The 27,271-nt window shown below is 51.1% G+C and overlaps 1 protein-coding gene across 4 annotated transcripts in view; it reads right to left on the reverse strand.

The window, feature by feature from the left end:
• The window catches only part of MIDEAS (mitotic deacetylase associated SANT domain protein), a 67,778-nt gene that overhangs the window by 11,731 nt on the left and 28,776 nt on the right, over nt 1–27,271 (reverse strand). For 3 of the 4 annotated variants that reach the window (XM_042943728.1, XM_042943727.1, XM_042943730.1), the window contains exons 2-7: nt 10,847–12,567; nt 9,208–9,507; nt 3,085–3,430; nt 1,019–1,085; nt 427–569; nt 219–322 (exon numbers count right to left, since the gene is read on the reverse strand). In XM_042943728.1, coding sequence (XP_042799662.1) covers nt 219–322; nt 427–569; nt 1,019–1,085; nt 3,085–3,430; nt 9,208–9,507; nt 10,847–12,319 — 2,433 coding nt within the window. In that variant the 5' untranslated portion in view covers nt 12,320–12,567. Of the gene's footprint in view, nt 1–218; nt 323–426; nt 570–1,018; nt 1,086–3,084; nt 3,431–9,207; nt 9,508–10,846; nt 12,568–15,629; nt 15,673–27,271 lie in introns of those variants that run through there. The other variant, XM_042943729.1, reaches the window with a different exon arrangement.

Genomic DNA, 27,271 nt, shown 5'->3' on the forward strand with positions numbered 1-27,271 from the left:
AGAATCAGGGACTAGGGTAGACAAGAGGACCCTGTGCAGCAAAGTCTGGAGTTTGGAACTACGACTACCTTCGGTGGAGCCCCTACAACCCCCATCCTGGTCAGACCCTCCTGCCTGCCTCCAATCAGTGGGCCAGCAGCCCTGGCTCCTGGGCAGCAGACATGGATCCATGCCAGCCTCCCTCAGGGTCCCTCCCCCCACCAGGGCCATCGTCTCACCAGGATGTCTCCCCTGGACTCATGCAGACAGTGCAGGGCCAGCTCCTGGTTGGTGCCAGCTCCAGGGAAAATACTGGAGCAGGCGGCTGTCAACAGGTCTTCCACTGGAGCAAGCGTGGGAGGGGAGGAGAAGAAATCTCGTTCAGGGCCTAACCCACCCACCTGTCCAACAGCCCACCTTCACTTGCTGGTGCAGGCCCCCTCTCACCTTGCCTCTGCTTCTCCCGGCTGCTCTCTAGGTCCTCCCACGGCTGCCACACCAAGTCGGCCTTGTGGGGGTCTGCAGCTGCCAGAGCACGATCCCTTATGGAGGGGATTTCCGCTTGGAACCGGGAGCCCACGTTGATCCGTCTGCAGGGGTGGAAAGGGCAGGGAGTGAGGCCTCACCTCGCGGGCACAGGGAATCTTTCTCTCTGGGATGGGAGAAGATGCAGGGGGTAGTCCACAGACGCTGAGCACAGCAAGACCTCAGCTGAGTGTAAGGAATTTGGCTTCCGTGAGAACAGCCTGGCAAACGGGACCTGGTAGTGCCCAGAGGTTGGAAAGGGGAGAAGCTTCGAGTTTACAGATAGGGAAAGAGTCTCATGGACTGCCCTGCCGATACTCAGAGGCAAATTCAAACCGAGCTGGTCCTTTCCTTTAGGGTGGGGACAGTAAAGCCCAGAGCCAGTTGCAGAATCTCAGAGGCTGTTCAGCCCTCTGTGGGCCCCACACAACCCTCCTCTTCCTCACAGGGCCTGCGTGCACTGGACCCCATCGGCCACCCTCGTACCATAGGCCAGAGGAAGGGCTGCACTTACGGCTCGATGCTCACTGGGGTGGCCTCCCCCATCACAGAGAGGACAGGTGGGGTGACTTCAGCGCTATCTATGGGACAAAAGGCACATCGGTGAACGGCACCCTCCTGCCTTCAGCAAGCCGCCCCTCCCCCACCCCACCCTACATGGCTGCTCCGTTTGCACAAGAGCCATGGCAGTGACTCACAGAGACTCGTACTTGGAAATCAGGCACGGTGAATCCTGGCTCCTCAGCCTGCAACTGTGACGACTAACTGTGACTTTGCCAAGCACGTGGGTGCTTCTGTTTTCACACCTGCTGCAAGGGGCTATTACTACCTACCTCCTAGGGTTAATGCGAGGACTGAATGAAATCATGCACAAAGCCTCGCCCTCAATAAATATTAGCTACTACCACTACCACTACCACTACCACCACCACCCAAAGCTGGGTCCCTGCCCCAGGAGCTCCCATACTACAGAATTAGCTCCAACGTTAAACTATGCTTGCTCTAGTAAAGAAGCTGAAACGTTTGGCACACTAGCAAGGCAGTGAAGGAGAACCCTGTTCATATCTCCTCGCTTCCATGCTGGACTCTCTGCCTCAGTTTCTCCTGAACTAATCTTAGTGCCCCACATGGAGGCACTCCCTTGCTCCAAAAATCTTTGCTGACCTCCCCCCACCTTTGCAACTTGCAACTCCTCAGCTCGGCTCACTCATGCAGCTCCCCTTTCATCTATGCCTCCCACCACCCCCTTGCCCGGACCCTGGAACCTAGCTGACTGCTTACTCATGGCTCCTCGCTCTTCCTGCACGGTCCTACCTCCAGGCCTTTCCACCACTCATTCCGGTGCCGAGTGTGCCCTCCCCACCTCCTTCCTAGTTCAAGCTCTTAGCTCTAGCCCCACCCTCTCCTGGAGGCTTTCTCACCACCCCAGGCTAGTAGGCTCTGCAGGCTTTGGAGGTTAGGGTCTCCCTCACTCACTTGCTGTTGATCCCACTGTGCCCAGAACCTCTGCTTTTCTGTCTCCCAGGTTTCCATGTCAACTCCCTAATGACCCTGTACTCTCTTTAGAACTGACAGACCCGTGCTGTCCCATACACTACTGGAGCCTTCACAGGACCCAGTTCAATGCTTTACGCCCAGGTACTCGATAAATGCTCATGGATGGACAGGCCTCTCTTTGTTGCCGGTCTGGTCTCTACGGTGATTTCTTCCTGCACAACCCAGGCACGGAGAGAAGCTTGGAAGGTAGGTGGGAGGGTGGAATGGAAGGCCAGCCAGCCAGCCCAGCCCAGGGTGAGCCATTTCTCACCCACAGACACCAGGGGGCACCAGAGAGCTAGAGCATGGGAGGTCAGGGTCAAAGGGTAATCTAGTGATGGGAGGCTTCACCCTTGTTCTACCTCTGGAGGTGTTTACTCCCACTTAATCCTCCACCACACTACGAGATAAGATTATCCCATTTTTCAAAGGAAATGGATTTTTTTGTGGAGTGGCCCACATTTTTCAACAGTTCACCACCCGGGCCAGCCAACATGTCTGCTCTTGGCCAAAACAACTATTTAAGAGCCCCAGGAGGCAGGATCTACCACATAATATTAAGAGCAAGCATGATGCTGCTCCAGGCATGGTGTTTTAAGTGCTTGACGTTTGTTGCTGCCTCTGAACCTCACCACAACCCCGTGAGTTGGCTATCAGGTTGAACATAGGAAACTGCTATTTGTGGATCCAGAAATAGATTAAATTGGCAATTTCACCAACAACCAAGTACTACTAATATCCTCAATTAAATACTAAAGAAACTGAAGCCCAGAGAGTTTCAATGACTTGCACAGGGAACATAACAGTAAATTGTAGAATTGGGATTTGAACCCAAGCAATTGGGCTGATATCCCCTACCCCATCCCTGCCTGTTCTTGAACCAGGACAACCACCTTTTCTCTCTCAGAGAAGAGAGAGTGGAGCCCCTTTTCCCAGTGTTCCAGCCCAATCCCCAGCAGCCTTATGGGCAGAGTCTCATTCCTGCCCATTGCCTTCCCTCCCCACATTCCCTGCCCCCATGGCCCCTGAGGGTGGGTCACTCACTAGACCGGAGCAGGGTGCGATGGGCACTCTTTGGCGTGATGGGAGGAGGGGCTGGGATGCTGCTGGTTGACATGATGGCATTGAAATAGAGGCCGGAGCCTTCCCGCACAGGACTGAGGATTGGGGGAGGGGTGTAGGGGGGTAGCTCAAAACTCCGCTCAGAGGGGTGGTCAGCTAGGCGGACAGGAGAGCGCAGGTGGCTCTGGTATGGGGTGATGTTGGAGTAGACGGGAGGGGCAATGAAAGTGCCCGCCTTGGTAGGGATGATCAGGGGCTCAGGCCGTGGCCGCTGCTTTGGTTTCCGCACTGAAGGTTCCCCTTCCAACTTGACATTCATGTCATCAGCCTGGAGAAGGAAACAGAACCAAGATAGCTCAGACTCTTATGTGCTGGGAAAACTGAAGTCTTGACCATTGCTGGTCAGTCTCACCTTTCGAACTTAGCCTGCCCACCACACCCACCAACGCAAGCCTGAGACAGGGAACAGGTCCAAAAACCCTTCTTACTGTCTCCACTAGGGCAGGGGTCAGCAAACTGTTTCTGTAAAGGGACAGATAATAAATGTAGGCTTTGTGGACTGCACCCAGTCTCTGTTACATATTCTTCTTCTCCTCTTCCCCACTCTTTTTAAATAATCCTTTTAAAATGTTTAAAAAAAAAAAAAGATACAAGGTAAAATCTATTCTTACATCTGGATATGGCCCACAGGCCATAGTTCCCAATACCTAATGTGAAGTACGCTATTGGACAGAGAACTGTAGTAGTTAAGGGCCCAGGCTCTGCAGCTAGATTGCTTAGAATGGGCTCTACCCCCTTTACTTATCACTTAAAATGTCTTAACTTCTCTGTGCATCATCATTTTTAACATGGGAATAGTAAGTACCTATCAAATGGATTAGCTATGAGGACTAAATTAATTAATATGTGGAAATCACTGAGAACAGTAACTGACATGTAGTAATTACTCAATAAATACTGGCTGCTATCAAGCTGTATATTAGATGGAGGTCCCTACTATGTGTCAAGACCTGAGCTGGGCATGGGACCACAAAAGGAAGAAGACAGTCCTGTCCTTGCAGCACTTTTTCTCATAAAATTAGTCCTACGATAACAGACCAGCCTACTTATGCTGTCAAAGGTTAGCCCTCCTAGCTTACACTTCTCCCTGCTCGATATGCCTCATGGGTCTCCATGTAGAATAGAGGGTAGAGCTGTAAGGGAAGAGAAGCCTTTCTCTGCTCCATCCCTATCCTCTCAAAAGAGAATGGAACCCTATGAGGGTGAGCAATATCCAGATCATCTCCCTGAGTACAGAGCTGGCCCATAGGTGAGGTTGGCCACATTGACTAAGTAGACCTGGGAAGAGTAGGCTTTCCCCCTCTCCCCGTGTCCAGCTCCCACAACACCTTTCAGCAGAGGGCACTGACTGTCCATGAGGTCTTGGCCATGTCCTTTACCCATTTGTGCCCTCTTTCCTTTTCTATAGACTAGGAAGAAATGAAATTTTTCGTTCTTTCTCCCTTAGGGGAACAAGATGATTGCACAGAAAAAAATGCAGTGGAACCAAAGGCCCCAAACTTGTTAGACAAGAAATCCAATATGAACTCAGTTAGCCGTAATGATTTGTAATTTTGTAATAAGGGCAATGGAATTAAACTATTTTGAATATTTGACAATATTTTTTGTATTCATTTTTTTTAGGTGTGATAATATTGAGGCTATGTTAAAGGAAGGAAGGAAAAAAGGAAGGAATCTTATATATAATGTACTTCAGATATAAACCTAAATATTTATGAACTTAATGATATGATGTTTGGGATTTGCTTCAAAAAAAAAAAAAAAAAACAAAAAACCAGTGGTAAGGAAAAGTAGAGATACAAATAAAAAATGATTTGGCTATATTTTGAAAACCATGAAAGCTGGGTGATGGCTAAATATTTAGGTTCAATTTACCATTCCCTATACTTTTGTGCAAGATTGAAATATCTATAATACAAGGAAAAACAAATAACTAAATAAAAAGAGTAACCAAAAAAATAAACATCTTCCTAAGCCTGGTGTAGTGTAAGTGCTCACGGGCGGGAGTTGCAGGAGATCTAAATTCCAGGGCGACCTCTGTCATTACTTGGCTGTATAAACATAGGTAAGTCTCTGGCCTTTTCTGGACCTATTTCCTCAACTATGAAATGGGTATGTTGAGCTGTGTAGTTGTTCAGGCTCCTTCCTGCCATCCTCAGGATAAACTGAGGCCTCTAGCCTCCAACCTCTATCACAACCAGAGAATAAGACCCCAGAGAGTAGAGACTGTGTTGCTCATGACAATCTTAAAGCTCCCCTTTTTGTTACAGAGGACAGAATCACAGGCTAACTCTCCGGCTGAGAATAACTAGAAAATTCAGGCTCAATATAAAAACCACATTTTTGAAGGTATCAGAGAGCAAATAAGTTGTCAAAGACCTGAAGAGCCAAGATACAGGAAATGAAAGAAAGTGAAAAAGTGAGTCCAGCATCTGGAGTTGTGCTTTCCCTAGAGGTGGGTGCATTACTGGAAGAGGTAAGTGGGAAGCTGAGCAACTAAATGGAGTTTAGGGCTTGCCAGGGAAGGAGAGGCTGATAATCCCCCAGGCTTTGGATTGGGACTCCAAAGGGCTATATCCTCAGAATAAAAGTGAATCAGAAATAGATTAGTCCACATGTGGAATAATGCCCAATTTAAAATCATCTCATTTCAATCTCTGATTAAATTAAAATAATTCAGGATTGCTAATGCCCTTTGCTACCTGTCAGATGCAAAGTTAAGTCCTCTCTGGAAGACAAGAAAAACATCCAGAGTCTTTAATTACTTCAACAATTTTTCATATATGTCTGACATGCAATTAAAACTAGCCAGATATACAACAGAACAAAATGTGATTTAAAAACAAGAAGTAATGTAACAGAAAGAGACCCACGGGATCCCATTAATGGAGTTATCAGACATAAACTTTAAGAAAACTATGCTTAGGTTATGCAATAAAATAAAAGGTTGAAGTTTTCATCAAAGAATTAGAAACTCTAAAAATGAACCAAATAGAAATTCAGTAACTGAAAAAAAATAACTAGAAATAAGAACTCAGTGAGTTGGCTTAACAACATATTAGATACAGCTAAAGAGAGAATAGGTAAACTAAAAGATAGTCCAGACTAAGAGAAAAATGGAAAACACAGATAAGTGCATAACAGACAAAATAGGGGATATGGTAAAGAACTCTTACAAATGTGTAACTAGAGTCCCAGAAGGAGAGAAGAGAGGAAATAGGACAGAAGAAATATTTAATGAAGACTACAAATTCTAAACAGGATAAATACAAAGAAAACCAATAGGTATAACAGCAAAAACTGGTGAAAACCAATGACCAAAAAAAAAAAAAAGTTTAAAAGCAACAAGATAAAAAAAAAAAAAAAAAAAAAGCTTGTAGCACCTGGGTGGCTCAGTTCGTTAAGCATCCGACTTTGGCTCAGGTCATGATCTCACGGTTGGTGAGTTCAAGCCCCACATCAGGCTCTGTGCTCACAGCTCAGAGCCTGGAGCCTGCTTTGGATTCTGTGTCTCCCTCTGCCTCTGCCCCTCCCCCACTTGCACTCTGTCTCTCCAAAATAAATAAACGTTTAAAAACTTTAAAAAAAAAAAAAAAAAAAAGCTTAAATTCAAAGAAGCAACAATATGGCTAATGGTGATTTCCCAACACCGTAACTACAATGGAAGTCTGAAGACTATAGAATGACATATCCTTTTAGTGCTAAGAGAAAAATAACTACCAACAACAGAATTCTCTACCCAGCTTCAAAACTGAAGAAATAATAACATGTTCAGACAATCAAAGACTAATAAATTTCATCATTAACAGACCTGCACTAAAGGAAATACTAAGGAATATTCTTCAAGCAGCACATAAATGATCTGAGATAGAAGCTTGGAGATATGAGAAGAAATGAAAAACAACAAATACATACAGTAAGTCTTTCAGGCTAAAATGGACAACAACTGAACAAAACAATAATGTTATCACTGAGTAATGTATAGAATTGTTGAATCACTAGACTGTATACCTAAAACTAATATAACACTGTATGTTAACTATATTGGAATTAAAATTTAAAGCTTAACAAAAACAATGATGTTATATCATCCTGGTGATGTTAAAATATTTAGAGAATGAAAATACATGTTAATAATTCTATAAGTGAGAGATTAGTGGAAAACAGAGTTAAAGTGTTGTAAGAACTTTGCATTGTTCTAGAAGAGGTAAAATATGAATTTACATTAGATTTCAATAAGCCAAGAATGCATATTTTACTCTCTAGTAGCTCTTCTCAACCAGAGAATTAAGGCCTAATGTAAGTTTTCACGGTATGTAATGACTTAGCTTCTTGCCTGTGCATCTGGAAAGGGTACGAGCTATGTGCCATGCTCCAGTGAATTGCAAAACTAGTCACTCAAATTCCTTATTGTGGGGCTTAGTTCCCTCCAATTAATCCAGGTAAGAAAGGCTGCTTGGGTAATTACTAAAGGAGTAATAATTAAGTAAATAAATAAGAATAAGGAATAAACAAGTATATAAATAATATATTAGTAAGGGGGGAAATGGAATGACAAACCCAATCAATCCAAAGTGGGAGAAGGGAGAGGTAGCGAAGAACAGAAGAAGCAATATGGAATAAATAGCAAAAAGTAGAGGGCAGATTTAAACCCAAGTATATCAGTAATTGCATTAAATGTAAACTGTATCAATGCTCTAAAAGACGAAAGTTGTTAGAACAGGTAATAACAAACACCAATTATATGCCACTTGAAAGATACACCTTAAGGGCTAAAAGTAAAAAGATGGAAAAGATACACATCTCATCTTCCTCCCCACAACACTAACCAAAAGAAATCTAAATATTTCACAAAGTAGGAGCAGCTGGGTGGCTCAGTCAGTTAAGCATCCAGCTCTTGGTTTGGGCTCAGGTCATGACCTCATGGTTGGTGGGATCGAGCTCCATGTTTTGAACTCGGAGGCTGCTTGAGATTCTCTGTCCCTCTCTCTCTGCCCCCCCCCCACCCCTTCCCCCCACTCATGCTCTCTCTTTCTCTCTTGAAATGGAATGAAATAAAATAAAATATTTCACAAAGTAGATTTTAAGAGGCAAGAAGAGGGGCACCTGGGTGGCTCAGTCGGTTAAGCGTCCGACTTCGGCTCAGGTCATGATCTCACAGTTTGTGAGTTCAAGCCCCACATTGGGCTCTCTGCTGTCAGCACAGAGCCTCTTATGGATCCTCTGTCTCCCTCTCTCTCTGCCCCTCCATCACTCACACACATGTGCGTGCTCTCTCTCTCTCTCCAAAATAAATAAACACCAAAAACAAAGAGGCAACAGGGTGTCTGAGTGGCTAAGGCTAAGTCAGTTAGGCTTCCGACTTCGGCTCAGGGCATGATCTTGCAGTTAGTGAGTTCAAGCCCTGTGTCGGGCTCTGTGCTGACAGCTCAGAGCCTGGAGCCTGCTTCAGATTCTGTGTCTCCCTCTCTCTCTGCCCCTCCCCTGCTCACGCTCTGTCTCTGTCTCTCAAAACATGAATAAACATTAAAAAAAAATTCTTCTTAATAAAAAAAAGATGCAAAAAGATTAGTAAAGATAAAAAGAAACATTTCACAATGATGAAGTGTCTAATCCACTTCTAAATGAGTATGCATTGCATCAAAATGTGTAAAACAAATACTGACAAAAAACTAAAATAGATAAAACCCCAACCTTAGATTTCAACATATATATGTTTGTATTGACAGGACAAGTAAACATCTCTATATCCCAACGCCTAGCACAAAATCTGACCCATATTAGAGGTGAAAATTTGCTGACCTAAAATGAAAGAGATTCACACATCCTAGATTTTCATAAGCAGTCTCAATTTCAAGTATAAAACTGTCTCATTGTCTCCCCTAAGTGCATTTATCCATAAGTTTGGCTTGGAAAATATAAACAGTATCTCGCAGGTTGCTTGAATCCCTCCTATACTACCATGACCTCTTTTTTCCCATAGGGTACTAGGCCCCCAGGAGCACACAGGTACTATAGGTGTTTGCATGGGGAGCCCCCTCATACCTGAGCTGGAGCATCAGCCCCAGGAATACGGGTGGACCGCCTGCGGGTGACAATGACTGACGGCTTGTGTTCAGCGGGGTTCTGTTCGGGACCCTTTCCATCCTCATCAACACCTCCAGCTTGGGCTGCCTCAGTTGGGTCCACAGTCCGCACAGGCACAGACACTGGGATGATGAGGGGTACCATCCCGCTGTCCTCTCGTGCTCGCTTGGCAGCTAAGGAAGGCTCAGAAAACTCCACCCCACACTTGGTGGTTGAAGCCAGCACACTTTTCCGCTTCTCCTCAGAGCCATTGGCATCCTGGAGAAGGAGAGGGAGGGGGAACGAAGGTAAGATTTAGAAGATAAGTCCTAATAAGTCCAGGACCCCTAGTCGCATTTGATTCAGGAACCCATAATGGTTCCCAATGGTCTTTCCCTAAATACCTTTTCTCTCATCACACTCCCAAATACTCTCCATAACGTCCCTCTGCCAGGTCCTCCAATCCTGGCCTGGTGCAGCGGTCCTCAGATGACCATCTTGGGCCACAAGTGGCTTACACATGTGTTTCGTTTGACCTGCACAGTGTGTGGCACATGCAATAGTATCTAAATTCAAAACCTATTTCTGCAGGGGCGCCTGGGTGGCTCAGTCAGTTAAGCATCTGACTCTTGATTTCGGCTCAGGTCATGGTCTCACAGTTCAAGAGTTCGAGCCTTATGTCGGCCTCTGTGCTGTGTCAGTGTGGAGCCTTCTCGGAATTCTCTCTCCCTCTCTCTCTGCCCCTACCCCACTCATTCTCTAAAATAAATTTTAAAAACTTAAAAAAAAAAAACAAAAAAAACTTATTTCTGCAAAAGAAGTAAACAAGCAACTTTTTACAAGGTAATGATGGTCTTTGTATCTTTTCCCCATTGGAAACTGCCTGAAGTCAAGTTCTGTAGCTTCTGACAATCCAGCCTTGCTGTAGGCATTGGGGGTTGGGGGGGGGGGGGGGCGGTTTGAAACCTCCAGTGAAGGAGGGGAAAACACTGGCTTTGGAGTCAGATGCCAGGCCTTTATCTTAGCTTTATAACCTTGGAAATCCTCCATGGGCCTCAGCAACCCTGTCGTAGGGTTTGATGATAAATTACTTCTCTGATCAAGTGTAAGAAACTCCACGTACAAGAGAGGTGCTCAAATTCTATTCATTCTTCTTCCCTGTTGTTACTGTCCTTTCTTTTAAATCAACTTTATTGCCAGTAAAATTCACATACAACAAAATGCACCTATTTGTCATCAGTTCGATGCATTTTGACAAGTATCATCACCCGTGGAAACCACTGCCACGGTCTCATTTTAGGATACTGGATCTGGCAATGGTTTCACCTTCCTCAACTCCCAATCCTTCATGTGCCAAATGAAGAAGCCAACCCATGACAGTGTTTTGCACCTTCCTGCCTGCAAACCTTTCATCTTTCCTTCAGGTATGAATGCACCTACGTAGAGATTCTTTGCATGGAGGGAGTTTAGAACTTCCTGAAGCATATGGGTTCTTTCATTTCCTTCAGTGAAGAAGAAAACCACCCCGTAGACCTGGAGTCACTTGCTCGCCCCTGGCCGCAGACACAGCTCACCCTGCCCTCTGCCAGGCCAGGCCTCCATCCCATGCCACTCTCACCTTTGCGTTCTGCAGTGAGGCCAGCTCCACTGCCTTCTGGGCCAGGGTCAGCAAATTGGCCTCCTGGGATGCCCGGCGCCTCCGTCGAGTGCTCTGGATCACCCCGCCCCGTAGCACCTGCCCACAGTCCCCTGTGCCCACTGCCCGCATGCCCTCCTCGTTGCCCATCGTGGGAGCCTCCCGCTCCCGACCGTTGGGTGCCAGTCTCTCCCCATCAGACAGCAACTGCGACTCCCTCAGCTCCAGCGGGAATCCCAGAGCTTCAGAATGGGGGTGCCCCAAGGGCCCGGGTGGTGGCTGCTGTGGGGGCCAGTGATGTAGGAATAGGTTGCTGGTGGGCTCCTGTCCAGGCTGGGTGCCAGCCACATCCAGAGGGGCAGAAGGCAGGACACCCTCCTTCGAGAGGCGGCGGGAGCGGCGGGGGAAGGCGATCTGGGACTGAGGTAGCACAGGCTGTGGGGCTGACTCCTGCAGGAGGGCCTTGCGCAGTTCTGGGTTCATATCAGGGTTGGGGGGGAAGGGGTAGGGCGCCATGCTGTGGTGAGCCAGGTGGGATTGCCCCAGGGGTCCGGCCGGCTGCAGGCCAAAGTCCTGGGGCTGCTGAGAGGGTGGCTGCTGCATGGGATAGAAGTTCTCAAAGAGCTGCATCTGGGGAAGGGCGGCCTGTTGCTGCTGCTGCTGTTGCGGCTGCTGCTGCTGCGGCTGCTTCTGCGGTGGGAAAGCCGCAACGGGGTTGGGGGGCGGTGGGCCCTGCCGGAAGACCTGCCGGTTCACCTGGTGGCCGAACGCCAGCTGGAAAGGTTGCAGGGGCAGTGTCTGGTTTGGGGGCTTCTTGGCCACATGGAAAGAGTTCAGGGGCGTCTGGGGCCGCCCTACCTCCAGCTGCACCTTCTGTGGCATCATCGGCCGCACGGCATTTCCGTAGCGGTCCAGCTGCGGTCCGCCTCCTTTCTCCCGCTTCAGTGCCTCGGGGTGGTTGTAGTAGGTAGAGACCCCCATGCCAGGATGAGGGCTCCCCTTGGGTCCGCTGTAGAGGGGCAGGCTGTGGCGGTTCCATGTCGAGTGGGGTGGAGGCTGGCCTGGCTGCTGCTGCCAGCCACTGTCACTGACACCCCCACCGCCTCCACGCTCAGGGCCCCGCCCTGGAGCCATCACAGAGTTGGGCCACTTGACCGAGCCCACCTGCTGGGACAACATGGCCGCCGTGGTCCGCTCGGAACCATACACCACAGAGTTCAGCAGGGCCAGGCTGTTCGGAGGGGGTAGCTCCACAGGCTGGGAGACAGGGGCGGCCCCTGCCGGACCCTCGTGCCCAAAGTAAGGCTCCTCCTTCACTCTGGTGGACTGTGGAGGGGCTGGGGGCTGCTGTGGGGCCTGCAGGGGTGGGGGCTGCTCCTTGGGAGCTGGCTCCTGGTCCCCAAAGAGGCAACGCTTCCGTTTGTTCTGAGCCTTGGGCTGGGCCTGGAGGTTCATGGTGTGGCCAACTGGGCCCCGGCAGTGAGCCCTACTTCACCAGCTGCCCATCCCCCGTGGGGATGTTCTGCTGGAAGCCCAGCTCTAGTCCAGGAGCCAGTGGGGGCAGAACAGGGGGAGGGGAAAGTGCTGGGGGGTGAGGTCAGGCACAGGGCGAAAGAACTGTTGGCTCTTCCTTGCTCTTTGTAGGATGGCTCTTGGGCTCATCTACTCTTCCCAGTTCATGATGTTCCACAGGACCCTGGAGCCTGCAGACAGAAGAATAGTGACAGTGTCAGCCATAGCCTCCCAGGATGCCCCGGATGTTAGCACAGGTATGAGAGATGGACCCAAGTTCACAGAGCAGCACAGGTGAGGCAGGAGCCAGAACCTTGGGGGAACTACCAGAAGGCAGCGCTTTGTGACTCTGTGTCCCACCACCTCACCCTGCAGCATTTGGTTGTGTAATCTGTACCCGGCACAAAGGCACCACCCTGGGAACAAGGGGGGCTGAGATCCAGTCAGAGCCCCTGTAGCCAAGATGGGAAAAGGAATGACAAAGGCCATGTTGAGCTCCCATCTCGGTTGACTCCCCTTGCCCAGTTGGTGGAGCACATCTGTCCATGCAGTAGCCTCCCCACCAGACCCAGAAGGAGCTTTATGCAGCCAATGCCTCCTCTGATGCTCTGAGCTTATCTCAAGCACAGGAAGTAGAGACAACAGGGGTCATTCCTAACTAACCATGTGGCTCCAGGGTGGGAGCCCACCAAGTCCTTGCAGAGTCCAAGGCCCAGGGCTAGGCTCACGTCCTTTGCACTGAGGCATGTAGGTGAGGCCCTAGAAGGGTATGTGCAGTTCTAGCCCCACCCCTGGGAGGAGCTGCAGGGTGGGACCGTGGCTGCCAGAGCCTTCCCTAAACCAGCACAGAACCTGTTTTGCAGCCCTGGCTGGCTGGAGGCGGGATCCAGCCCGGTAGCCAGTCAGCAATCCCCACCTACCCTCCTCCTCCACTGCCAAAGAGCTCCCGATCAAAGGACTAGAGTAACTATGATACTGAGGGGATGCAGATTGCTAGAATTTAGATCTGGAGGGATTTTCCTATGACATAGTGTGAGTTAGAGTGCTCAGAGTGTCTGTGGTTATTTTCTAACTTGATTTAAAAAACAAAACAAAACACATTGCTCTATTTATCCTGTTACAGGACAGTCAAAATGAAGACCAGTATTTTATAACTTACATGTATTTTCAAAGACTTTGTCTTTCTTCAGAGAGGGTTTTTTTTCCCCCTCCCTGGGAAGTTGGTGAGGGTGGGAGCTACATGGCCTACTTCTTCCCCACGAGATTCTGGTCCGGAGCCAGTCAGGCCAGGAAGGGAAGGGAGGGGAGCTCAGGAAGCCCTGGGGAATAAATCTGCAGGTCCGGACCAACCTCAGACCTCAGACCCTAGAAGCTCCAGGTCCTAGTTAGCAGTCCCAGGGGTTCCCAGGAAATCAACCCGGCCAAGAAGGGCCGGGCAGTAAGAGCAGGCTCGCAGTGTGAGGCCTCCTATCACCCGTTCACAGGCTTCCGCAGCTCCCCAGCCCTTCCCCTCCTGAGCGGCTGTGACTCACTCCAGCCCCCCCCCCCCCACCTGCCTTTCACTTTCACCAGCACCCAGAAGGGGAGGAACTTCCTCCTCCATTTCCTTTCTCAGCTCTGGGCCCTGAAGTAAGTGAGAGAGAGTGAGAGAGAGAGAGAGAGAGAGAGAGAGAGAGAGACTCTTCCCTCTGGCACCCCCTTTGTCTTCACTTATGCGAGCCTGGGGAGGGAGAGAGACTAGGTGGGCATCTAAGAGGTCCTGGCCCTGGTAGCAGGGGTACAATTTGGAGCAGTGGGAGCTCAGAGGACCAGCTTTAGAACAAACTCCTTTTTTTTTTTTTTTTGCCTTTAAACTCTCATTCCCTGACGGCCAACCCAATTCAGAGCAAAGACCCAAAAGCCAGGCCCCCCTCAATGAAAATAATAACTCCCAGCACCATGGTGAAGCTGCAGGCTGGGACTGTCCTAGCTACGGGAGTCAGGCTCTGCCTCGCCCAGCAGCAAGAACAAACTAGAAGTATGTGTCTGCAGAAGCAAGGCAGAGGAAGGAAGAATGTGCTGAGGGGAGGGCACTGAGGGGGAGCTGGAAGGTCCATGTGCCTCCAGGGGACCTGAGAACCCCTCAGGTGCTCACATGCACTTGTGCATCCCCTGGTCCTACAGGCATAGACTGCCCTCCTACCCCAGTCACAGCCCTCTTGCCTTTGAGCCACAGCATGGGCTCGGAGACTGGTGGAAGGGAAGGCCCACGTGGCAGATGAGCCTGGGTGTACGAGCGTGCGAGTGTGCACCTTGTGGAGGGTACCAGGCACCAGGCGCGGGGGATGGCCACTCAGAGCCTGGGGGAGGGGAAGCTCTGCACACTGGGTTGGGTGAGATGGAGGCGGAGTCTGTGAATAATGCTCCAGGGCAGGGCTGCTCCTGCCCTGGGCCCCACGCTGGCTCACCAGCAGCTGTTTGGTGAGGCTGGTCTGCCTCTTCCCACCCTGCACCCTGTGCAATGAAGGACGATCACTCAGGACACCACAGTAGGTTTCTAAAGCTAGGCTGGGAACTTGCTTATAAGAAACCAAGGGGGCAAATTCTGGGGAGGCTGAATCACCCCCAGAAGCTTCTGCAGAGTCCTTTCCGTCACCCCTACTGGAAGGCTAAGAGTGCCAAAAGCACAGAGACCCAGACCTGGGACCCACAGAGCAGAAAGGTCATTATCTGGGGTCATGAGGAGAAGAGTGAAAGATGCCTGGGACCCCTAGAGGAAGGTGGGGAAAGGACACACCAAGGCAGCAGCGCCCTAAGTAGTAGTAATAATAGTAGTAGTAGAATGATGATGATGATGATGATAATAAAATGCACCTGTGCCAGGTCTGTCCTAAGTGCTCTGCATATGTCCAGTTCCCACAACAGCACTGTAAATCAGCATGAAGCCCAAGCATGAAGCATTGTTATTTTAACCTCCTCTCCAGCCCCTGCAAGCTCACCCCTGCCTCAGGTCTAGCTGCTGCTGGTGGGGCTTCCAGCTCTCATACCCTACGCGTACATCACAGCCCACAACGCTGGACAAGACTGAGCCACTTCCTCTCATTTCTTGTGCCCCAGCCCCACTTCTCTGTTCCTCAGGTGGAAGTCGGCCTGTCCTTCCTCACAGCGAGGAAGAGGAAGGACGCCATCTGTTCCGAAGGCTGCAGACCTGTGGGCCAACTCCCTGAGGGTGCAGGGAAGAGGGTGTAACGAGGAACCTCTGTAGGCAGCTCACCCTGGGACCAGCTGCAGGGTCTCTAACAGCGGATGCAGGAACACTGCAAAAGGAAACCCACAGTCACCAAGGGGCCCCAGACAGTGCAACCCACTCTTATCAGTCTGGTTGTCTGTCCCGGCTGTATTCACTCTCCTTTCCGCTGGGCACTGCACTGTTGCAACCAATCCCTAACCAGACCCGGTGATACACCCCTGGACAGAAGACAAGGCAAGAGTCTGACATCAGTGACCAGGAACCTATGAGGCTTTCAGGAAGATCTGTGGTGGAAAGCACTGTTTCTCTATAGAAGAAAGCAATGTGCACCAAGAAAAGGAAACAGTGCTGAACCCACATATGTATTTTGCAGACACGTGAGAGAAGGTGCTGGAAAGGCCTCTGGGAGTTCTATGCTGATGGTGACACCATACCCTCCAGGGAGGGCAACTAGAACACATACAGCTCCCCGAGTACCCTCAGCAGCCCTGCCACATGCCCGCAGAGGGGACCAGGGCCACTCCCAAGCTAGAGATACTGCGTACAGCCATCTGAGAGACAAGACCGTTGTGAGTCAAGGTTCCACAGGCCAGGACTAGCTTGGTCCCAGCAGCTGCAGGGGCTCAGCTCTGACCCAGGGATCGGAGTTGACTGGAAGTCCCCCCTGACCTTTATTGCTAAAACTCCTAGCTGCTGCTCTTACAACCGAGGCCACTTCCCACCCCACCAAGTCAGCACTAGGAAGACGGGGAGTCAGAGCTCATGCATCCCTAACCAAGGCAAAACAGACCTAAATACAGCATCTAACAAGGCTCCAAATCTCTAGGCCAGCCAGTTCCCAGAGCACCAGACAGGCTATCTTAGGACAAAGTCTAAACTATCCTGCCCACGAGTCTTGCAGACTTTGGCTCCTGCCAGCTCTCTCAACCTGCCATGCTTGAGCCGTCATTCAGTGCTGTTCCTGCTTTGCTTCCGGGTCTTTGGCCAGGCAGCACCTCTGCCTAGGACCCCTTCCACCCTTTCATCTGGCCAGGTCCTACTTGTCCTTCAGGTCTGAGACACTGCTTCCTCTGGGAAGTCCTCCCTCACCCCAAGGCTTAGCCAGGAGCTTCACTATGAGCCCACAACACCTCCCAACCACCACCCCCCCCCCAACACTCAGCACACTAAATTCCAGGTGCCTATTTCTATTTCTTTGTCCCCAGCAGACTGCAAGCTCCATGGAGCAGAGTTTGCAGACCGTTGTACCTTGGCATTTGGCTTGTATCTGCCTCTTGGGATGCTCATTCAAGACTGCGCCCAAGGTGAGTCAGAGCTCTGCCCGGGCAGAGGCACGACTCATGGCCCGCACGTCCACCCTGGGCTCTTGCCCAGCCCTGACTTCCAGTCTCTCTCCCTGATGCACATCAGAGATCTCCATGATGTCAAGATGAAGTGAAAAGGTCCCGCCTCCTAACCCCATCCTACCCCATCCCATCAGTCGCCTCAGGCCCTCTCCAACCCATCTGAACACAAATTCTTCTCTAATTGCTGGCCCACAGGCTACTTTGCCCCTCGACTGCCACTTGCTGCCCCACACCACATGCAGGTCAACTTGGGAAAGTGCCAGCCCCTCTGTTGTCCTGTCCAATTTTTCTTTCCCCATGGCTTCCCACCCTTACCTAGACCACAGCCAGAGAGACATGAGCCTGTGGATCTGTTTACCTCGTGCCCTGACATGGCTGGGCTTAAGACACCAAGGTGTCTGGCTAGGATGCAGGGGGTGAAGAGCCCTCCCTTCTTAGAGGAGCCCAGCATGGCCCAGCTGGCCCTCCAGCCCACACTCATATCCTGGGAAGTTCTCTCTCAGATACTCTGGGGCCTGTGGCTACAACCACACTAAGCAAGTAATCTGGAACTGACATCCTGGGCTAGCTAGAGTTGCCCAGGCCCTACATAAGCCTTCCCTCTGGACACAGTGCAATCATCTGCAGTGCTGTCTGCCCTGCTCTAACTGCAAGTTCACACCAGGCTGAAGGGCCCCATTTCTCCAACCCACTGGACACATAAGTCTTGTTTATAAAGGAGTTTGCAAACCAGTAAAGAAGGAGACACCAGCAACAGGGACAAGGACTTGCCTCTGACATGCCCCTGGGGGCGTGAGAGAGCAGGCCCTATGCTCTGCCCATTCCCAATCCAGAGAGTCCCCAGATTAGCACTTCTCCAGATTCAACTTCAGCTCCGAAATGCAGAGCCCATGCCAATAGAGTCTCAGGGGTCTCAGCCACCAAGCTGGTCAGGCTCGGAAGGTTTGGCCAGGGTTTGAGCTGGCAGCAGTCTGAGCTGTGACCATAAAAATGCTAACACCGAGGGGTGCCTGGGTGGCTTGGTCGGTTAAGCGTCCGACTTTGGCTCAGGTCATGATCTCGCGGTCCGTGAGTTCGAGCCCCGCATGGAGCTCTGTGCTGACAGCTCAGAGCCTGGAGCCTGTTTCAGATTCTGTGTCTCCCTCTCTCTCTGCCCCTCCCCTGTTCATGCTCTGTCTCTCTCTGTCTCAAAAATAAATAAATGTTAAAAAAAATTTTTTTTTTAAATGCTAACACTGAGATGCTTTTAAAGGGATATGTGTGAGAGAAGACTCCTTTGCCTTCTGAGCCACCCTCAGAGCTTCATTCAGGTATCTACCTTTATTGTCCCTCTCCTCTACTTCCAGCAAACACCCTCAGGAAGTCCATAGGAAGTCAGGATGTCCATGAGAGGCCAGGATAACCAGATCTGTTTTATAGGGGGGAAGCAAAGAGTCTCAGGCAGAGCCAGGAAAGGATCGAGCCTCCAGGCTCAGATTTTGCCCACACTAAGGGGACTGGCTGCCTCCCTTCTAGTCAAGGGCCACAAATAATCACAGGCAGCCCAGGAAAACCCCTTCCAACAGGATTTGGGAATCCCAGGGGAGTAAGGTAAAAACTGGCAGAAGAGATCAGCAAATATCCCTTAAGTTCCTTAAATAGCTAAACCTCTGGAAAGGGCCTCATGGGGATGGGTGGGGCCCTTGGTCTCCTTATAAATTTATGCCCTAAGGGACTCACACCACTGGAGGCTGCTCCAACCCCTCCCTCCCTTTGGAAAGGCAGGGCTCCCAGCAGGTCTAGGGCAGAGCCCTCTGGAGTCTGTGTCTGAGCCCCAGTGCCAGACTCTGCCCAAGACAGGCCAAGACACAGAGGAGCTCTCTCACAGGGGCATGGCCTCACCCTGCCTAGCTAACAACCGCCCCCCCCCCCTCCCCTCCTCATACACAACACCTGTGCAGCCCTCCAGGCTCTGGGAGACACAGAAGGGGCACAGTCCCTACCCACACAGAGCTCCCAGTCTCATGGAAGAGAGACACAGAAACACACACTGATTATAATGCACAGTGGCCCATGCAGGAGCTAGGAATACAAGGAACATGTAACCTGGGGAGAGTTCCCTGACTCTGAGCCTTTGCCGCAGCTGTTCCCTCTGCCCGGAAGCCCTGCCTCCACTCTGACAATCCACCTTTCTTCAAGGCCTACCTCCTGCAGGCAGCCTCTGGCACACACTGTTCTCACCCCTTCTGAATCTTCATGCTCTTATTCACAGTAACCACCGTCCCATAAGGCTTCTTCAATTCGTTGTGTTTCTGCACCAAGACTGGGGAGGATCAGGGCCTGGGCCCAATGGAGAGTGCAGTGGGCTGGTTGTCAGATCACCAGGTGTCTGGTCCAGGAGCTGCGGCTCACTGGTTCCTGCCTTTGAGGAACTTAGGAGCTTTGGGCTGGGCAGGGGGGACAGGGCAGGACGAAGAAACACCTTTGTAACCAGCAACTGCCACGTGACATGTTAGCCACCAGCACTGACCACATGCCCAATGTGTGTGAGTACTGCTCACTTGTGTAACCACTATTCCCATCTGAGAAATGAGAAAAGGTTGGCTCTGAAAAGTACCTTGTTCCAGGTCACAGCCTAAGGACACAAATGAGGAGCCAGGATTCAAATCCAAGCCTGCCAACTCCAAACCAGATCTCTAACAGACCCTGCTGCCCATCTATGGAGAGCAGTGGTTCTCAAACCTACCCTAAGCGATCGATGGGCTCCCGGGTCTGGTGAGGCCTCAGGGGGGAGGGCCGTGGAAATATGCAGTGCTTCATAAGCAGCCCACGTGTTGCCCAGATGCTGGAGTAGGGGAAGACTAGAGGGTCAGGGACTGGCACAATGTGGTTTCCAGGGACCCACTGCTCCTCCCTCCTAAAGGAGCTGACTGCCAGAGGGCCATACCCTGCCCAGGAGCTAGGAGGAGTCCCATGGAGCCCTGGATGGACTTTGCTCTCAGTTAGCCCTAGGGCTGACCACAGCTCTTAGAGCACCAGAGGCCCAGATGAATGCCATGTCTACTGAGCACATCCTATCTGTCAGGCATAGTGCTAAATGCATTGCTGGCAACATCTCATTTAACCCTCGCTCTTCTTGGTCCCATTTTATAAGTCAGAGATGATACACTCAAAAATATCTATTTAACACAAAAGAGGACAGTAATGGAGTGACAGAGAAACAAACAAAAAAAGACACAAGACAGAAATCAATAGCAAAATGGCAGACGTAAACCCAAACTTATCAATAATTATTTTAAATGTAAATAGATTGAACACTACAATTAAAAGGGAGAGGTTGGGAAAATGGGTTAAAAAAATAAAAAACAACCCATTGATCCAACTATATGCTGTTTACAAGAGACAACGCTTTAGATTCAAGGACACAGGCAAGTTGAAAGTAAAAGGAAGTCAGAAGATAGACCATGCAAACAGTAACCAAAGAGCTGGATCAGCCATGCTAATATTATGCTTATAGACGTTAAGACAACTCTTACTAGAGACAAAGAAGAGCATTTTATAATGATCAAAGGGTCCAGCCATCAAGAGGATATTACAATTATAAACATATATGCACCTAACAACAGAGTCCCCAATATACGTGAACCAAAAACTGTCGGCATGTTAGGGAGAAACAGACAACTCCACGATACTAGCTGCAGACTTCAATACTCCACTTTGAATGATGGACCGAACAACTAAACAGAAGATCCACAGGAAATAGAAGACTACAACACTATAAAGCAACCAGACCTAACAGATATCCACAGAACATTCCACCCAACAACAGCAGAATTCACATTCTTCTCAAGAACACATGGAATAGTCTCTAGGATAGATCATAAATTAGGCTATAAAACAAGTCTCAATAAATTTAAAAGAGTTGAAACCATACCAAGCATGTTCTCCAATCAAAATGAGATAGGATTAAAAATCAATAACAGAAGGAAATTTGGGGAAGTTACAGGAAATGAAGGTGATAAGTAACTTGTCAAGTTCTCCCAGCCCAGAACTGCCACTCCCTCAGACCATGGTCTCTACACCTTCTCCACAGCCCTAGGAAACTGCAGAGCTCAGATTTTTGCAAATGCCTGGGTAGCCCTTCTCCCATCCCCCACACCGGACACACACTGAACCTGACCCCAAGCTTGACCCCAGAATCAAAACAGCTGTGGGAGGGCGAGGCCTGTGGGGCTGTAACAGTTTGTTATGCAGCCTGTTTCTCCCCGGGAAAAAGGCCACAGGCAAATATTTTCACTCCCCCTGCCTGTCTACAGAATATCCAAAAGAAGGAAGCAAACATTTATGGAGCACTTCCCCCACGCCAGGCCCTTGACATACCCGAATCCATGCTTACAAACTTCCCATCTGGGCATCTGATTGTCTGCATTCTAGAGGGAAACCGAGGCTCTGCCGTTAAGAAGGCAGAAGCAAGATTCAAATCCCTGTTGTCAGCCTTCAAAGTCCCTGGTCTTCCCATCATTCTTCCAGAAAAATCCCAATTCCACACTTGCTGTGGGCCTCAGAAGGAATGCTACACAGGAGAACCCCACTCATATGGGCACCTCCCCCCTTCCTCTTGCTGCCTCCCAGCTGCTGCTTTTCCTGGGAGCACTTCTAAGTAGAGCACAGTATAGAACACTCCCACCAAGACATAATCCCAGCCCCAGTCTGTCAGAAACAGGCTCCTCGAAAGACTGGGGGTATCTGTTAAACCCCTGGAAGCCCATGGGGTTTTGAGGTAAGGGGGGAGGGCAGCAGAGGTGAGTTGGGAGCTGCAGGGTCAGTAGGATCTCACCCTGGAACAAGAGACTCCGTTCCACAGGGAGAAAGGTGGCTTGTGCCTCTCTTCAGAGCCAACCAGCAAAGCGGGGCCCAGCTGGGGAAGCTGAACAGATTCCAAATATTAAGGGATGCCCAGTGTTCACTCAGTCCAATTCCTCGTTCCACAAAGCAGCCCAGAGAAGGAAAGAAATTAGCCTGCAGATGCACATCCAGAAGCAGAGCAGGGCCCAGAACCAAGAATTCCAATAACAATGTTTCGTGCCTCCACTTAGGCCACACCTTTTGGCAAGACACTGAGCAGGCTTGGAGCCAAGGTGAAATCCCAACATCACAAAAAATAAGGCTTTCTCCTCCACCACCATCGCCATCTCCAACACTTCCAGAGGGTGCCACTACCATGGTGCTAAGCCCATGGCACTGTTTCACCTTCACAAGGTAGGTATTAGTACTCTCCCCCTTTTTCAATGAGGAACTTGAAGGTCCAAGGGGTCAAATCACTTGCCACAGGAGTACAGAGGCAAGACAGGGACTGGAACCCACAGTCCTTTTTGCCAACTTCCTCCCCAGGGCTTCAGGCTCAACGTCTTGCTTAGTGGCTGGGACAGATGGCAGCAGCCTCGGGACTGCTCACATCTTCTCCCTGGAGAAGCAGCTCCAGCTGGCCTGAAAACCTGAAAAGGTGGCTGAGAGAGGCCTGGGGAGGGGATGGCTTTGAAGATGAAGAGGCTACTGGTGATCACCACCACAGGGGACAACCTGTGGAAGGCTCAACATTTTCTGCTCAAGAGGAAGCCACACCCCTCCCATACTCTCCAACCCCACACCCGCAGTTGACAAACAGCCTTTTACAAATAAAGACTTGACTCTCCCCTGCTTCTCAGACATCCTAAATCCCAATGATGCTCAGGCTCCTGTCCCTTCCTGGCACCCTGAAGTCTGGGTCAAGTCGGCTCCGTGACTGGGTTCCTACTAGTGCTGATGGCCTCCACCCAGGGCACTGAGCATCAGCCCCAGCCCTAGCAACCCACCTCTCTGCACAGGGCTCTCCGAAAGGTTTCCTCTCAAGAACTTGAATTTCTAAATAAGGGCTATTCCCTGCACGTACTAATTAAGGGAGACAGATAGTGCCCACCCCCTCCAAAGATCATTGGTCCAAATCTCTATTTCATGACTGATAAAACTAAGAGGTGAAGTGACTTGCTCAAGGACACGCAGCTGATTCCTTGGGTGGAGGTGTGGTCAGGGCCTCCCCAGGTAGGTGTTCTTACACTCAGCACTCCCTGGCAATGCCAGGTCCTTGATGTTTGGCTCATGCCCCCTCGGTAGGGAGGCAGAACAGGGAGGGGTCTGGCACGTGTGGTGTCCTTATCAGCCCAGGGTCTCCTGCGTGGTCAGCTCCAGAAGTGGCCAAGACCTACCGGGTGGCACGGGGTGGGCAGCGAGGGGGTGTCTTGCTGGTTTGGAGCAAAAGAGTGGGGACAATATGGCTCCCCAATATCTGCTAGTGACCAAGAAGCACAAAAACTTGCTGTCGGCAGAGGGGATGTCATCATGGCTGCCTGGGCCTCTTGGATGAACTACAAGGTGGGCACAGAGCCGCCTGCCTCATCTGCCCAACCATCCAGTCAATGCCGCGCCCTTTCTCAGGCCCTGGTCAAGATCCAGGGCCTCTGCCAAGTGCTCACACATTCCTTGCGTTTCTCCAGTCTCTGAGCAGCTGCTTCGGGGCCTTTTTTTCCTGTGTTGATTTATTCTTTATTGTTCCTGAAATACACCCAGAGGCCTTTGGCACTGGGCACCAGCAGAGCATCCAGCCCAAGCCCCAAGTCCACACCAACCAGATACTCTGAGACCTGGGCCAAGCCAGCTGGAACGATGGACCCCAGGGTCAGACCTCACAGCCAGGAAGGGAGACCCAAGTCCTAGAACCGATGTCAGGTGTGACTACAGAGGCTGGCATGTTTGGGGAGGAGGAGACACTTGGAAGGTCTCAGGGAGGCCAAAACTAAACCTTTCTACTCCTCCCATGCATGAACGACTCCCCCAGCAACCTCCCTCCCCCCCCAACACACACACACACACACACACACACACACACACACACAGCTGACCCTCATGTGCCTGTTGCCCTCCACAGGAGGGCCTCGTGGCTCAGGCTGGGCTTCTGACTGCCTTGTGCAGTGTTTGGAGAGGGAAGCCTCAGAGGGGTCTTCCCCACCCTTGCCAGCCCAGAATATCTCCCTAATGAGCCAGTCTAAAGGTGCCTGAATTCCCAACACCAGTCCTTCATTCCAAGGGTCAAAACACTGTTCCCTCTGCACATGAAAAGAGCGCAGAAGAGTGTGAGCTGCATGGTAAAAAAGAGACAGGGCTTTAGGGTCTGACAAAATGTGCCTGGGCTTCTCCAATCACCAGCTTCTCTATGGGTCACTCTATGGGTCTCTGTCAGTAAATGGGTACACCATCTTCACCTCATAGTTACTGTGGGATTAGATGAGGCTGATATATACATGGAGTGCCCGGCACAAAGTAAAGGCTCAAGAAATGTGCTTTCCTTTCCCCTCTGCTGGGCGGGAGTAGCATCATGGTCAGTCTTCACCACCTCGGGAGGAACTGAATGGTGCGACTCAGTTCTGCAGCTGGTTGAGCGCAGGGCTGGCCAGCATGAGCAGGACAAGGGGATGAGGGGTCCCAGCAATAGTATTGGGCTCTGCGGGCAGGCAGGGCCTCCGGCCTAAGGACCCAGGAGGCGCACACCCAGCACAGGCCTGGCCTGGGCTCAGCTGTCCCAGCAGGGCCTGCAGGGACACGGTGAGACGAGAGTCCCCACATAATACCTGGCAGAGCTTCCAGGCCCCTAATGGAGCTGCCACCCTCCTGGGCTCACTCGAAGAAGAGCATTCAAAGGGAAAGTGCCATCACCTGACGGAAGCTGGGGAGGGGTGGCCAGAGGACGAATGAGCAGGGACGCCTGCAGAGAGCAAGTCAGCCTGCCCCAAGGCGACCACAGTGAAGGTCCCACAAGTGGAAGTGCCGCCTGGTTATTTTTGGCACCTCTTCTGCCCAAAGCCAGCAAGGAAAGGCAGCTGCTAGCAACATGGAAGGGCTGTTTATGCTCAAGTGTGCAAGCACTGATGCAGGGACAAAAAGAGCACAGCGGCCACTGCGCAGAGGGGGCCTCTGCCCCCTTTCTTCCTCTCCTGACTGTCCCTATTAGGTCCAATCTGCCCGCCACATAGTTGACATAGCGCGGGTACTTCTGCTTTCACTCAGATCCAGTCTCCCAACCACAGAACTCAAACACACACACACACACACACACACACACACATACACACACACGCACACAAATAAATAACTATGGAGCCAGCTGGGGACTCAGCCACACCCAGGAGCAGGGACAGTACTCTTCTGGGCTCTTCCTGCACCGAAGCAGCCCTCCCACCTTCCGAACTGGGAGGGGCAGGGGCCAGGGGCCGGATGGACACTGGAGCAGCTCCTCTTCCTACCCGCCTCAGGTGAGAGTGGGGGCATGGAGGGGAACCTCAAGGAATTCACTGCCTCTCTGCTTCCCCATTTGAAACGCAAAGAGTTGGGACTAGATGTCCCAAAGTTCCTTCCAGCTCTGGGATGACTCCTGTGAGCTGGGGAGCCCAGGACTGTGACCCAGGGCCAGCTGGGGAGGTCAGAGCAAGATCAGGTCGGGAGAGGGATCTGAGCGGCAGTCAGGCAGTCAGGTACACTCCCCAGGAGGTGCCAGAAGGCTGGGAGAGGGAGGAGGAGGTAGAAGGGAAGAAAGGGGGAGAAAAGCCAGCGGTACACGCACTCTCAGGGTGCCAGTTATCACGTAAGCAATTCTGAGCTCTGGGGCCCTCCCCTTCAAGGAACTGACAAATTCTGGCAACAGCAGGCTGGATGGGGCCTCTGCCTGCCCAACTGCTGGAAAAAGCTGGGAATCAAAACCCCTCACCGTTTTTCCTTCTTCTCTGGACCCTATTTCCCCAGAGAAGTTGGGCAGCCTCACAGGGAACCCCCTTCTGGGTGCAAGCCTGGTATACTTCCCCCTCTTCAAGCTCTGGTGTGGACAAATCTTGCCCTGGTTGCTCCCCTCCCCCCTCCCTGAGACTCCTGGAAGCAGCAGCACTGCCTGGAAAAAATAACCCACGAGCTCCCTGCGGCTGGAGAGAAAGGCAGAGAGAACAGGGAGCACCTTCCCCAGCTGGCCACAGCACCGGGCTCCGTTCCAGGAAGAGCAAGAGCAGGAACCACTGCCAGGGAAGCCTCAGGCCCCCAGCCCCTCTCCTCCCCACCAGCCCCCGCAAACCACAGCAGGCAATCAGGTCCCTCGGGGAGACCCCCACCCCCGCCCCAGCAAAACCCCAGCTCTGTCTTGACATGTGGCAACTTCTTATATAATACGTTGGTGTCTCCCCCCTCCCCCACTCCACCCCTGCTATTTCAATTGGTGAAAGAGCCAAAGCGCTCTTTAGAGAGACAACTCCCACCCTCAGCTCCACCCAAACCTCCACTGAGGTCACACTGGGAGGCTTCAGGTGAAGCAAAGACAAGGGGACTTTTTCCTGGGCTGAGAAAGCAGCCTTCCTCCCACCCACGTGAGCAGTTCTGCCTGAGGCCTGGGCGGGTAGGTTCCTGAGAGCACCATCTGATCTCTGGGAAGCTGAGCCCTTAACCCTGGGCTGCAGGGACGGAATCCCTAGCAAAAGCACACAGGCACCAGGATCCGGGCCGGTCTAGAGGACAGAGGATCACACAGCTATACCCACGGCCTAGGGAGTTATAAAATGAGCTTCATTCACACAAGCCCCAATGCTCTGGAGGAGGGCCCTCCTACCACAAGCAGGACAGACTTCATTTCCTCTTCCCTGGGAGGAGCAAAAGGCACACAGCTGGACTTGGGGGGAACCAGTGAAATGATAGCCATAGTCTGTTGAGTACCTACTGTGTGCCAGGCACTTTGCATGCATGATCTTGTTTAACCTTCACAGCGACCCTATTATCATCCTCATTTCACACGTGAGGAAACTGAGGCTCAGGAAGTTAAGCAATGCCCAAAGCCACACAGGAAGTAAAGAAGCTGGAGTAGGAACCCACGTCTGCCCAGTCCTCATCCCTGTGCACCTGCTAGGCTTCCTTCACAGTCACTGCCCGGGTTACTGTCCCCACACCATCCAGGAATGGTGATCTGAGTATGGGGGCGGAAGTGGGTGTGGACAAGTTTTGCCTGATGGCTCTGGAATCTGAACTGATGCCCCACTAACTGTCATCACTCCCAAGTGTGTGACTGTGAGCGCCCCTGTAAGTGTGCATGTGTTGGGGTGGAGGGAGGGTGATCTGGATTCCAAATAGAAGTTTCCAACACAAAATTATGCTGTAATGCTTCCGATTCATAAAATGAGCTCACAGTCTCAGGGTGTCCTGAATGTTGCCTCAAATGCAAATGCAGATCCCTTAAGTAAGTGGAGATTTCAGCACACTCCACCTAGCTCCAGACCTGCG

Source organism: Panthera leo, chromosome B3 (assembly GCF_018350215.1).
Source record: "Panthera leo isolate Ple1 chromosome B3, P.leo_Ple1_pat1.1, whole genome shotgun sequence".
Classification (NCBI taxonomy): domain Eukaryota; kingdom Metazoa; phylum Chordata; class Mammalia; order Carnivora; family Felidae; genus Panthera; species Panthera leo.